General features: G+C 42.5%; 1 protein-coding gene across 1 annotated transcript in view; it reads left to right on the top strand.

Moving 5' to 3' along the window:
- MTCL1 (microtubule crosslinking factor 1) overlaps positions 1-14,775 on the top strand; it is a 92,444-nt gene that overhangs the window by 72,624 nt on the left and 5,045 nt on the right. Inside the window, exons 11-14 of the mRNA XM_009878370.1 lie at positions 2,814-3,068; positions 5,834-6,139; positions 8,939-8,970; positions 10,290-11,850. Coding sequence (XP_009876672.1) covers positions 2,814-3,068; positions 5,834-6,139; positions 8,939-8,970; positions 10,290-11,850 — 2,154 coding nt within the window. The remainder of the gene's footprint in view (positions 1-2,813; positions 3,069-5,833; positions 6,140-8,938; positions 8,971-10,289; positions 11,851-14,775) is intronic.

Consider the following 14,775-nt stretch of genomic DNA (forward strand, 5'->3'; position numbering starts at 1 on the left):
TCAGTTAACAGGAGCATTTTCCTCAAGGGAGTCAATTTCTGATTAATAGTCACTGGCAATGGTTTTGCATTTTGATGCTTCAACTCTCATATAGGGAAGAAAGGAAAAAAATGAAAGAAAACACTTGATACAAAAGCACTGCATATCAGAGGTGGCAATGTACTGTTGCCTGCTTTTTAGTACTGCATATATAATGAAAAATAAAAGTCTTGGCAGTCAGAAGTGCATGTACATCTTATTTGGCAGAAGGATCCCTAGGCATTGCTTTTAAGGTAAGAAATAATGAGATAGCTCCTAAGTATGGGATTGTGATAATGCTGAGCCAATAAGGAATCCCAGTAGTTTTCAGCCTCCAGCTGAAAAAGTGAAAACCCCATTATTCTGGGAACTAAGAAAAGTTTGGAAAAAGGAGGGAGTTAGTATGAGAGGCCAAACCCTGTGTATGCTTTGAGGACTGGCGTATAAGGACACAGACCCTCACTAGGACTCTGACCAATGGTCCAACTTCAGGACGCATGGGCAGAGTGGAAGCTGTGGTGCACCTGGAGAGGCACCTGGCCACCCTTAGCAGTTAGCAGGTTTAGGAAAGTCACATCTAGACTTTCACACTAAGGAGCCACCAGTGGACCTGTCCTCCATGATTGGAGCTGTTTTGTCAAAACAGAGGCAGATTTACCCCAGAGCAACCCCCCCCAAGAGCTCTTATTGCAAGATGAGAAATGTGCAGGGGCATCAAAGGTCCTTTAAGATGACTTGCTTATATCATAAAGAACAAGTCTTAATAGCCCTCTGTCAGGCTTAGGTGTAAGGAAACTATGAATTTTACTTTATTAATCCCTTATTATTTTGGCTAATCTCACCTCTGCAGTGACACTCCTGAAATTCACTATTACTTATTGTCACAGCTGCTTAGTAAACCCAGCAGGAACTTGCAACCTGAGACAGGAGACACAGAATAGTAAAATGAAAGCAAACAAACCTAGAAGAATGGCTGCCACCATTGCTGACCCTGGCTGCAGAACAAATGTTGACTCCCACAGCACCATGAAATGGAGCTGGGTACTTTTGGATGGACAGAGGAAGGATGCAGCAAGGGGCATGAGGCCATTGCCTGAAGTTAGCAGTGAGTTTGGAAACTGGCCGGGGTATTTGTACATATTGCTGAACTAACATGTGGGCAGTCAGCATGCTGGGGTAGTGAGTAGGAAAGCAGCAAGCTTTCTAGATTCTTGAAGAGCTCTGCTCCCCAGGATGGTGTCTCCCATCATGGATCTGCAGCACAGAGGTGTCTCCTGGGATGTTCTGCGTTTCTGCCCCACAGCACCACCAATCTTGCCACCAAGCCATGCGGTTGTGTGCAGGACAGCCTCTCACATGTCGCTGTGGGTCCCACAAATTTCACTGCAAAGACAAGATGAGTGTGAGAAAGATAGTGTCATGTCAGCTTTGTTAAAATAGAGTCCTGTTTTCTCATAATTTTGGGGGGGGTTGGTTTGTTGGTCAGTTGGTTGGTTATTTGAAAACAGCTGAAATTTTGAAATTTGTGATAGAGGACACAGGTGTTTTAAGATTTCCCTGTCAATGCAAGTGGCTGTAAGAGGATGCAGCTCAGTACAATTCTAAATGGCTCAAGCAATGACCTTTCAGCCATTTATGTGGGGAGGCTGTTTCAGAGACTAGTAAGCTTCACTCCTGAATCCAGTCTGAACTTCTCTTTGCTCAGAAGGTTGGGGCTTATTTTCCACAGAGAGCAAGATGAAGGTGGTGTCTCCCAGAAGACCTACTGCCACTCCTTTTTGAGAACAATTCTGACTTCAGAGGCAGAAATGAGCTTTCACTGCTTTTCGCTCCAGTTCACCTGCAGAGCCAGGGGATGGATATGTACCCCATTCTGAGTCACTCACATGTCTACTGAGATGTCAGCAATAGGTCGGGCTTCAAGGATAAATCCTTCACTCACTTGAACTTACACAAAACCACTGAGCACTTTTTTAACTCTGAGAACAGTCTAGCAGTGGCCCAGGTTGAACAGAGAGGTTGTGCAAGGTTTGCCAGGATCCAAGTGAACATGTCTTGCATAACCCAATCTAGTCTCAGCAAACCCTGTTGGCAGGAACTAGACATCTCCAGACACCTCATCAAGCCTACACTTTCCTGTGAATCTGTTGCCTTGGGCCAGCTCTTCTGATCTGATCAAGCTGAACCCTGAGCATGAGATGAAGGAGGGAAGCATCAGCTAACGGCCCTAGAAATCAGTTCAGACACCAGAACCTACAGCGATGGGGGGATGATCTTGGTACATCTCCTTCTGCTGCTAACACCTTCTTTTGCTGGAAGGTGTGAGGAGCTGTACAAGAAGACTGTTGTTGAGGGTTGTTCTGGGAAAAGTGTCTTCAGTAGATGGATGTGCTCTCTTTAGATTTCGAGTGCACTGAGTGAAAGCACAAAAGCAGAGCAGTGGCTGAGGACGCTGTCCTGGCAATTGTCTCAGAGATTATGATGAGGCTGGAGTTTATCTCCATGTTTCCTTCATTGCTGGTACCCACACTCTCTTCAGAAAGATCGTAACTGATGCCCTCGTAGCATCAGCTGGTAGAGCTTAAGAAATTATTCACTCTGGTTTTCACTGTCTTGATTTTAAAACTTTTTTCCAGTTGAATGTACTTGATCATTTATTGAGATCCTAAGATCTAAGAATTGCTGTAATTTTGCTATTGACTTTTGTGGGCTGTCTTTAATTCAAATTCATTGTCAGACACAGGCTTTTACCACAGAAAGTTTAATGTGCTAATAATGTTTTGGTTTAATGCCAGCTGAAAGGGAAGAGTGAGAACACCTCAGGTGACACAGGCCTCACTTCTGATGCAAAGGGAGCTTTTAAAAGGGAAAGAGAGGAGCACAAGAAGCTTCTGGCTGAGAGTCATGGTGTGGTGATGGACCTCCGCTGGCAAATCCAGCACAGTGAGAAGAACTGGAACCGTGAAAAGGTAGAGCTGCTGGACAGGCTTGACAGAGACCGGCGAGAATGGGAGCGTCAGAAGAAGGAGCTGCTCAGGCGGATAGAGCAGGTAAGGAGTCATCTTGGGTGAGCAATGGCTGGCTGCATGCATAAGACGTTGCACCATTAGTGCACTCAGGCCAAAGTCAAGAGACTGCATTAAGAAGCAGCAGAGGAACAATTTTGGTTCCTTGGCTACATCAGTGTTTCTCATGCTACGAAACAATTTGAGTACACAAGGGAGTGAAAGGAAAATGTTCATAATCCCTCTAAAAGACCACTTATGAGAAATCAGCTCCAGGTCAAAGGCCATTTCCTGCCTCGTTTCAGTTACTCAGGACAGACACGATCACATCAATTCATTCATTTGAAAGCTGTGCATCTCTTTGTGGTAAAACACTCAATCCCACATACGGGGTTATTCAAGATTTGATATACAGCTTCCTTCCAAAAAAGTCTGTTCATCTGTGAATTAGCCACCAAAGATGCAGCTGCTGTGACTATTTGGTCTGGACTTCTTTTCCTCTGGCAAAGGAACCTTGGGGTTAACATGAAGAGTTCTGACTGGTAATGGATATCAGTACTCAATATTCAAAAGGCACTTCTGATCTTGGTCATATGAATTTGTGCACACCTCTGCTATCACTTGCCAATGTGATAACAGCATACCTATCCCCTTGTTTTACATGCCTTTCATACCTTCATAGATATACTATCTTCAATAACTTGAGGGACTTCATCTAGTTAAAAGACTGTTTTTTCTCTTCCCTGGCAATGAGGCACACTGAAGGAAGAAACAGAGAAATCCCTGTTAATATTACCTAGCCTTGAATTCTCTTTAAACCTGACATAGCCTTTCATTGTCTTCTTGGGAGAGCCTACAAAACAGTTCTTAACTTGTCGTGGAGTTGATTTTTTTTTGTTATTATTCTGAAACCTCTAGGCTTCAACTAGTATTTACTGTACAACAGAGTTGTATATAAAATTAGCAATAGATAGGGGAAGTAAAAAATATTGTATCAAGCTAATTTCAGAAGACTAGATGATCAGAAATAGTATTTGAAATCTTGGCTACTTGCCTGCAGAACTTCATAACCCCATCTTTGCTTATAATCAAACATTTCCCTGTGTGACAGGAAGCTTCCAAATATTTGCAGACTTTTAGTTGAATATCCTCTTAGATTGCAGCCATGCCCTGCTTTATATGGAAACAATTAGTACATCTCTGAAGTCCTTCTCCCCAGGGTTTTTCTGTGTGTATTCCATGTACGGCAATACACAGAGGATGAAGAGACTACATCAGTGAGTATGTTTGAAAAACAGAATCTAAGAGATAGTAGAAGCAGGCATGCCAGACTTCATATTAATGTTTTATTCCCATCTGCTTTCACATAGCTCCTGAATAATACATATATGATAAGGGGGGAGCTCACACCAATGTAAAAAATATATAAAATATTTTACTCTAGAATGTTATGGGAATACTGCTCGCATACAAGAAAACATGATGACCTACATTTTACGGCACTCAAAGTTGTGGGTTTTTTCTTAAGTACACTGTCACTTGTTTTTCCTTAAGGAGTCTTCCTTCCCTGTACTCTTGACAGAGCACACTAGTGAATTTTAAAACCAGGAAAGTCACCTGTATGAAAAGTTGTGTTTAAACAGACAGGGGCTCAAAATCCTTAGTCACTCTTGAAAAGTTAGGCTGGTGTTTCTGCTTTAATTCTCCTGTCAGCTCTCTGAGATTCAGAGTGAGCCAGTATCTGTATTGTCTTCTCATAAAGATTCCAGGATCATTATCCTTACAGGATCTCTGAAAATCTGGAAGGGCTTGCCATTGGAAAAATGTATACAGAAAACATGGGATTACCATTTCTCCTTGCTTTGAGTCTTGCACATACACTGAGGAACAGGCTCTGGGATCTCTTGAGATATACCTCCCAGCCCCAATCTTTACAGGATACCTTAAATTAGCACCTTTTAATAAAACTGTTTCAGATTTTGTTTATCATGAGCAAAACGCTGAAGATGCATTCCCTTTTTTGTGGACCGGAATCAAGTAAAAATCTGACTGATTTCAGAAGTTGATCACATAATCAAATTTTAAGTTTGGCAATTTCACTAGTTATTCACCCTCTTCTCACTCAGCTTTTGTAAAGTGTAGGGTTAATAGCTTTGATGGCCCTTTTATACATATGCATTTTCCTCACATGTGCTTTGCATGCCTGATTCATCCCTTTGACAATACTATTCTGTACAAATAGTCAACTTTCTAGCCATGCATTAGGGCTAGACCCCATCTATAAAACAAAGCTTTTGTCTTTTGTCAAGTGGAATGTTTCACCTCTGGAAACAAATGATGTACATAAAAGTGTAACTTTTGTACTGCTGACCAGAAGAAAAATGTATTTGATTTGATGAGACTCCAAGTCACTCACCCTTTCTTAAGCTTCTGCTTGTGTTGCTTTAGGATATTGTATAAAAGTTGTTTTTAAATAACAGTCAGTGTTGATTTGTTTTTTTAAAAATCAGATTACAGACAGATGCATTATCTTGTGTATATATATACGCATATAAATGCAGACAATCAAAGCTATACGTACACACATTTTTAATCACTCAAAATCCTGTGTGTAATAGCATCAAAGTCCTAGAGACATCTCCCTTTGCCCAAGGACCAGTACAGCAGAAATGGCGTCCCTGGAGACAGGTGATGATCTTGTCGTGCCTCCCCAGGGCACGGGTGCCTGGCTTCTGGGCAAGGATGAGTTCTGCAGCAAGCCACACACAACATAAGTAATTGCCGTTCCTTTTAATTTGTCTTGTCTCCAGCTTCAGAAAGAAGTGAGCCTGCAAAGAGGAAGTGGTTTTCTGTGTGACCAGAAGGAGAGTAACCTTCGTCCATTTACAACCCAGGGGAACCTCCATGTGCCTCGTCCGATGGGGTCAAGATCCTACTCTGATTCAGACGCCATTCAGTGTGATGATCGGTCACTGTCTAAGCTGAAGGAGAGCGATCGGTGCAGCGCCACAGAAAACCTCTTCCTGGAGTCGCTGTCTCTTGACTCTCCTGATGAGTCTGATGAGCACCGGTCCCGGCAGCTGGAGCGGGAGAAATTCTTGACTGGATTAACGGAAGTATGTGCTCTTCTACCTTTTACCAAGCCAGCATGTCATCGCTTGTTTCAAAATTGGTACAGCATCCCTGCCATAGGAAATGAGATCCTGTGTCACAGGCACTGCTTACAGTTACCCAGTAGTGAATTTGGTATGGACAGGATTTGATTCCTTGTTATGAGCTGATTAGACCAGTGTCAGTTACCTGAGAAACTGGGAGCCAGGCTAACAGCCCTGAAGATTACCTCACCTTGTGGCTGTTGTATAATGTATGACAACGATATTTGACAAAACATACTGGTTTAGAAGCTCTTAAATCTCTTCCAGCTTTAAATAGATAAATATATATGAAGAAATGTGGGCTATATTTTTTTAGTAAAGCAGTAAGTGCTGTAGAGAGGCACTTCTGGCTATTCTGCTGTGGTTGCCTTCTAAATAGATTAGCATGAGTGAGATAAGATGTTAAAAAAAATGAAGTTATTCTTCATGAGCACCTGCCCTGAGATCACACTGTATAGCTATAAAGATGTAAAACACAGTACTAAGAGATGCCGTTTGGTCATAGTGAAGGTAGTCTGTGTCCTGCTAAAATCTGCACCACTGCAGGCTTACTTTCACCAGTTCCAGGTCTTCACAGTTTTGTTTATAGTGTTGCTGAATGAAACTCAAGGTCCCGTCCCCATATGCTAGTACAAAGTAGCCTGTGAACTGGCATCTGATACTAGTGGCACTGAGAATGTTCACACTGACCACACCTCTACACTCTAATGGTTCCTGTGAAATTAAACCCACAACTTTAAAACGCTGGTATCTCCTTCATTTTCTTTTGTTCTTTGAATGTTCGTGGCTGTTACAGTACAAGAAGTATTCAGAGACTGCCAGAAGTTAAAACTATCCAGCAGGCTTGGTGCAAGTTTTGAGTACTTTCTTCTTGCCTGAAAATTCAGATTTGTGCACGTGGGTTAGACACTCAGCTTGTGCTCTAAGCACATAAATATTGGTTGAGTGTACACATTATAGTGAATAGGGAAGTAGATGCTTTCCAGTCAAAAATGTATCTGTGTACTTGAAAGTTTCACTACTCTGGAAAAAAGTCTGTCAACAGGTCAGATCTCAAGCTCCCTACAAGACCAAGTTCACTGGTGTGCCTTGACTTGAACATGTGCACCTGTGAAAATTTGATCTAAGCATTTCTTTGAGTTGTATAGCATAGTTAGTCAGATAGAGGATTGGGAAATCAAGTTCTGTGAGAGGAAGAAGAGAAAAAAAAAAAAGGAGATTAAGAGAGGCAAGAAATGTGACTGCCTTTCTTACATTTCAAGTAGCTGTAGGTACCTAAGGGTTCCAGTTAGATTTTCTTCCCCCAGTGTCATAAATGTACAGCTGGCAGTGTGTGATCCCATATCTGTTATTTTAGCTTTTATTTCTTACATGTCCAAGTGCTCAGTGAAGACTGTTGGTACCAGCATCAGTGATAAATATCTTCTGCTCAGTTTTGATTGCCATTTTCTTTCCTTCAAATTCAGTCTGATATTTAAGAAGGCAAATCTTTGCTTCCCTTCTCTGTTTTCCAGGTACTACCACCATTAACAAAAGTGCTGGCAGCAAAATTTGGTCCTGGGTGATATTTGCATAGCTTCTTTCCTTCAAAGCGTGCTCTAGTGAAACCTGGGCAAAGTCATTTCCCCTCAGAGGGTTTGCTCAAGCGAGACTGATTGGAGTTTAATGAATAGCTTAACTGAGGATGCACAAAGGCAACTGCAGCCTGTAACTGTTCTTCTCTGCTGTATTTTCTTTGTGGTACTAACTGCAGTAGAAGTCAATCCAGCCTTCAGCCAGATTCTCTGTTAAGTTAGATCAGACTTACTCTGCAGTAACTCCACTGAAGCCACCAACATTATTCCTGACTTACACCAGAGTGAATACAGTTTGCTTCTTGTTTAACCTCTGACTCTAGATAAATACTAGAAAGGTATTTGCAGTGCTTTTTTTGAATAATCACAATTTGAAATACACTTCTGTGTTGGTAATGTTCTTGATTATTTGAGGTCAAATAGAAGTGATAGGTATTAATAATCTTTTTTTTTCCTCAATCCTATTTTATATTCCCTATAGTTTATTAAAAATATAGGCAAACAGTATAAATAATAACTGTAGAGCAATTGCTTCAGAAGTAACTGTTAAAAAAAAAACCAACTCATTATGGGAATTGTCAGAGGGAAATAATTGCCATAAAAGCATCTTAATGCCATTAGCGGGCTGTAGGTATTTTCCTTATGAAACAAGTAATAGTCTTCCCACACATTTAATATAGCTAGCTTAATGAATTTCAACTGGTGCCATTTGTTGGCACCTAGAGAACAAGTAATGAAATCTTATGTCAAAGGACCCCGATTTATCTTTTATTTGAGCACAGCTATGTCTCTGGCAGAAAGCAGATTATCTCCACGGAGTAAATTTTCATTCACAAATATATGGTACAAAGCAATATATTTACCTATGGAAAAAAGCCACTTGCAGCTTACTTCCATTTGTCATTGCACAGGACTATAAAAGTTCAAGGCTGTTGTAGACTTGGCATTCACGCTTCCTCTGTGCAATCTTGTCCTGATGGGATGGCCTGTTCTGCTGCCTTTGTACAAAGGGAAGAATATTCCCATTGGTGATTTAAGATCCCTTATTAGAGTGAAAATCAGCCACTATTTAGAGACAAAACATACCTTGTGCAACTAATGGGAAGTGAATGACAAAATACCCACAAGCTAATGCCACCAACAGGTTCAGAAATAACTTACCCTGTTTGTTTCTGGTTTTCTTCAGGAGGAAGAAACACACAAAGGAAATCTTCAAAGGTGGGTAAAACTTACAGGGAAAAACCTGGTGAATACTCAGGTGCCAGTGCTATACCTCTCTGTCACCCAAACCACAGACCCAGGACACATCTCTGCTGCCACCTAAGCAGCCTGCAAGCCAGATTAAGGGATTTACCCAGGGATTGATTTGTCTCAATATGCTCCTGTTCTACTCTGATGAACTTGGGCCACATTCAGCTGTGGTGCACAAAGATCAAGCTGCATGAAATGGCATGAAGCTGCAGTTTACACCAAAGGCTACACCTACCTTAGCAAGTAGTGCAGGCCTGTAAACATCAATACATAGAGGAAAACAATGGGTGCTGAGAACCTGAAATGCCCCTGCATGTCAAGGATATTTAACTCTGATCTGATCTCATGGGTTGAACACCCACATAACCCTAGTATGTATTAGTAATGCTTCTGGAGAACATCTTCCAGCTCACGTTCATCCCAAAAGAATCCAGCCCATACTCTCTGAGATTGCCTCCTGATGTAAACAGGAGCAACTAAATAGGAGAGCCACTTCAAAGCTAGTGCTCCTGATTAAAAACTCACAGTGTGCTTTTACTGTATCCTCCAGATCACCGATACATAAAAACAACTGCTTGCTGAATCCTCACCCAGCTTGAGTGATCTCATTAAGCTCATCTACACTCATCTGCATTTTTAAGTAGCTAGCTCCACTCAGAAAGCTTCTTCTTTTGTTTGATTTTTTCTTAAAATGAAGCAGCTGAATGCTTGTGATATGTACAAACCAGGAAAATGAGTGAAAGCCAAGAAACCAGCATTATCGCATAGCTATTCCCTTTTGTCGAATTTTAGCACGAGGTCAACTCACCAGTTCAATGTTACAGCATCTAGGCTGGATGTCCCACATCACTATGCACCAGCTGCTCAGCATCTCAGGAGTGGGAGTGGACTTGCTGATTTCCCAGCAAGTCAGAAATACTCCACACTTGTTTTGAAAAGTGTGCCTTGTATTGTTGCACTCATTTTCTGTGAATGGTGTATTTCTGGAATGCATCCTACTGCTCCATATTTCAGACGTTTGCCAAGCAGTCATCTATGAGAAAGCAGTAAATTAAGAGCCATTAATAAACGATTTGGTAGTTCTAATGACACATGAGGAATGCTTGTGCTTCACAGCTGTTTTAAAGACAGTAAAAGGAAACTTTAATGAAAGACGGGGCTAAAGTGGTTTTATAAATCAGCAGATAATGAAAGGTGGGTTTCCTGAGTTAGTTTGCTGCTGATAGTAAGATGCTCTGTGAGAGTTTCCAAGTCTATGAGTGACTCTCTCATGTTCTCCTCTCCAGGGCGATGTCTGTTTCTTCCATGTCAGAATTTCAGCGCCTGATGGATATTTCTCCATTTCTACCAGAAAAAAACTTGCCTTCATCCAGCAGCAAAGATGACATAACCCCTCCCCTGTCTCCTGATGATCTGAAATACATTGAGGAGTTCAACAAAACCTGGGATTACAGTAATGCTAGGAACCATAGTGGGGCCACCGAGAAGGCTGCAGAAGGCTGGGCAGAAAGGACAGAAATTGGGAAGGCTGGGAATGATCCTCCTTCAGATCCCTTCCAGGCATCATCATGGTACCTTACCACTAGTGTCACTATGACAACTACCACCATGACCAGCCCAGAGCACTGCCAGAAGCAGCCAATGAGGAGTCACAGTGCAACCGAAAAAATGGGAGTTCGGGTCTTTCACAGCCCACCAGTGGTCCGTAGGTTTGATAACTCCGTAATAGCTGGCAGTGAAGGGAAGAACCAGGTTGAGCCAGGCCTCCTGTTTTCTGTGACCAAAGCTATGGGGAATGTCGCTGAGACAAAAGGTGCTTCCTCGGATATGTTTGGAAGATGGTCTTGTGACCTGGCCAAACATCATAAGGATTTTCTGGAGAGTGGTCTTCATCCCATTGAACGTCCTATTTGCACTACTGTGGGCTTTGCCTCACCCTTGCACAGCTTGGAGATGTCCAAAAACATGAGTGACGATATGAAAGAGGTCGCTTTCTCTGTCCGAAACGCAATACGCTCTAACTCTAATTCAGCGGAGCCTCAGTTTAAAGACACTGCATGTCAAACTAATGGTATGAGAACAACAGGGACACAGACCACCCAGACCATCAGTGTTGGCTTGCAGACGGAAACCCTGCGCAGTATCACCAGCAGTCCACACAAGTGTCTGACACCAAAGGGGGGGTCCACGCCTGTCTCTTCACCATCCAGAAGCCTAAGAAGCAGGCAAGTGACCCCCGTCATTGAAAAGGTCCAGGCTAAGTTTGAACGCACATGCTGCTCCCCAAAATATGGCTCTCCAAAGTTGCAAAGGAAAATCCTTCCCAAATCAGACCAGCCAAATAACCGGACTTCACCTGGCACACCTCAGAAAGGATTCAGTGAGTCTGCTTGGGCTAGATCGACTACTACAAGGGAGAGTCCTGTCCACACTACTATCAACGATGGCCTCTCCAGTTTGTTCAACATTATTGACCATACTCCCATCTTTCATGAGAACTTCCAAAAATCCCCCAGGTCTAGCAGCCGTTCCAGGTCAGCAGAACCTAGACCAGAACTGGGCCCACTGCAGGAGCCATGTACAAACGCCCGTGGCAGATCACCCAGTCCTCTCCGGTTGGGGACAGAGACGCAAAAGGAAGAAGGGACTGAGGTGACAAGTATCAGGCAGGACTTATCTGCTCCTCCAGGGTACACACTTGCAGAAAATGCTGCCAGGATCTTGAATAAGAAACTTTTGGAGCATGCCTTAAAGGAAGAGAGAAGGCTACCTTCACACAGCCCACCAAATCTTAGCAATGACAACAGCACAGGAGAAATTGTCAAAGTAGATCCAGGGTCCATAGAGGTAATGAGCTTGTTTGTTTTTCCTCCTATAGATAAATGTACTCTTCTTTGAACAAATGCATTATGAGATCTCTTGCAGTCCTACTGAATATTCACAATGAATATCCTAGTCTTGTCATAGCACCACCAGTGAGTCCTGGTCATGAATCTGTTGGACTAGCCACTGAAGAACTCATTAAAGAATTGGGTTTCTATCCTGACAGCTTATCACGCTTGAAAGCATCAGAAAAGCTTTACCCTTTATAAGATAAAGATGCCTTTACAAGATAAAAACGGTTCTCCCTTGAATGACTGGGGTAAGGGTTTTCTGTCACAGAACACACTACGTGTTACAGATGTTCTAGGGACTCTAGGTTTGACAAAAATTCTCTTTTATGCTGGATGGAAGAGTAGAGTCTTTCTCCTGTACAAGAATGGGTGTTAACTTAAAAATATTCTCTATAATAACCTGAACCAAAACTTGAGGTCCTTCAGCAGAGCTTTTCTGGATCTCTCTAATTAAGTTTGGCTCAGGTCTGTGAATGTGGTTAATGGCATGACATTTGGTACCGACTGTTATTGCCTCAGAGAAATAAGAAAAAGGAAAAAAAACCTGATCATCAACTAGTTTAAACACATACCTACTTAGCATTTAAGAACTCTGTATGCATATTTTGCTCTCAACAGTGTAACAGTCATCATCTGTCTCAGCAAGTATGCCCAGGGGAGTCAGAGCTTCAGGTACAGTAATGTGCTATAGCAGTCTACAAAAAAAAAGGTTGCAGTGATGGCCAAAAGCTTTCAGTTATCAGTGTCTAAGCCTCCTGTTTGTGCCAAACCTTTGTGCACATAAGAGTGTTGCCCTGAGGGGCCCTGGAGAAGCTGAATTAGCTCAGCTCTTACCAGCACATGTTGCCTTTCTGGTACAGCACGGAAGTGACATGTGCCCTGCTGCTCGGGGATACCCCCAGGGCAGAGGCAGGAGCCCATCATCCTCTCTGCCCCGTACTGCCCCTTTAGTATCCTGATGTTTTGGTGGGCCCTAGCTGCAGGGCAGCAGCTCCTCCTTGACCCCTGCACAACCCAGATATCCCACCTTGGCCTCGCTGGGCTGACTCCCACCACTCCAGCCTCAGATACCTTCAAGGAAAGGTTCAAGCCCCATTTTCTAACTCAACATGTGGCTTGAAGGATTTGTGGGGACATAAGCACTGAGGCATTTGGTCTGCCATTTGTCTTGTACTAGTAGGTGGTTCTCAGTGGGCAATTGGTTCCTCTTTTGTAGGTACTGCTCAGAGGACATGATCTTTTTTGCCTAACAGAGGATCCAAAGCCAAGGATATATGCCCTATATGCAGTTTAAATAGATATAAATAGGCAAGTTCGTAGATATAAAAAAGAAACCACGTGCACATTTTAAATAACAATAGATGAAAGTGGGCTTTATGCACAAACCTCAGATTGAATAAAAGTGGAAAGCAGCCTTATTTATTTGACTCTTCCTAGCTATTTCTGTATTCTGTCCTTATTTGAAATACTGGGAATGTACTACTGGTCCTTATTAGAAAGTGTGTTGTACTCTTACAGGTTTAACCCAGCTTTGCCTCCAAAGCATCTCTGGAAACTCTTGACTTCCTCCTGCATCTTTTAAATGTCTCAGCAGATTTCAAGTATAAGTAAATGAATGTCATCTCACATCATCACAAAGTGCTGTTGGCAAAATACAACTAGCGTCAGTGCTGGAGTTGGATGCACAGAGAAATTTGGGTCAATGCTGTTTAGCAAAAACTCACTCGCCATCAGCTGGGCAGAAAATTGCATCTCTTTGTGAATTCTCAATATCTTTTGCCTAATTTTTTGAGTTATGAACCTCAGAGCTAAGACTTGATTTTCCTTGCAGCTCTTATTCAGTTGCTAGGACTGTTGTGTAAATGCACAGGATATGATCTCCGGGTAGTTCTGTCATTTCTCAGGAATGTGCATTGAAAGGAAGGTGGTGGGCGTTCCACATGATGAGCTTAGATTTTCCTAGGTGAGGTGATGCTCTACAAGACTTACTTAATGGAGCATGGGTTCACTGCTGAAAATAAAAAAAAAATAAGTTTAGACTCTGCGGGTGCTTTGGGTTATTTTTGGATTACACTGACCACACAAATTACACTTTGTACAAATTCCACTTCCCACATTTTGTACAAAGCCAGACGCAGCAGTTCAGCGAGCAGTGATCTTAGAGGAGGCAGTGTTTGGGGAAGTGTCCTGTCAGCGCTGCTCCTGCCACCGCCCCCCCATAGATCCCTGCTCTGCTTCCCCCGCATCTGTTGGTTTCTGGACAAGACAAGTGACCTTCTTACCACCAAACGCCTTCTCGTTTCTGCAGTCAGATCATGGTATATTAATGACTTTTAGACTTGAATGGAGCATCTGTTGGTGGCTTTTCTTTAATTTGAGCTTCTGAGTGGTTAAGTAATTTCCTTTTATATCCCTGCTGCAAATATGAAATCTAGTTCATATATATTTATATATTTGTGCACATATGTATGTGTGCATGTGAGTGTAAGTGCATACAGAGTAGTAATAACTTTGTATTTTCTGACTTGCCAGAGCTGCTTACAGGCAAATTCATATCCCCCTGGTGCGGTCTTCTAGTGTCTTCTGCTAATTGGCTAAACCACTATCTTACTTGCGTATCATGGAATTTATAAGTATTACTAATAGAAATGCAGATTAGCGTTACCTAACTAACAACATAGGAGCTGAATGAACGTTTTTTCTTCTATGACTAGCAAGGGTGTAAATCATAGAGGTTACACAACAGTCCTGGACTGGGGGTCAGACTCAGTTCCGCAGCCGGCACTGTGAAAGGGCCATCCCCACAGACCCACAGAGGAGAGGGAGCTGCTGCGTCCTCTGCTCATTGGGGCAGAGCAACTGCTGCACATTCGCTGCT

The sequence above is a fragment of the Apaloderma vittatum genome, unplaced genomic scaffold (assembly GCF_000703405.1).
Source record: "Apaloderma vittatum isolate BGI_N311 unplaced genomic scaffold, ASM70340v1 scaffold1470, whole genome shotgun sequence".
Taxonomy (NCBI): domain Eukaryota; kingdom Metazoa; phylum Chordata; class Aves; order Trogoniformes; family Trogonidae; genus Apaloderma; species Apaloderma vittatum.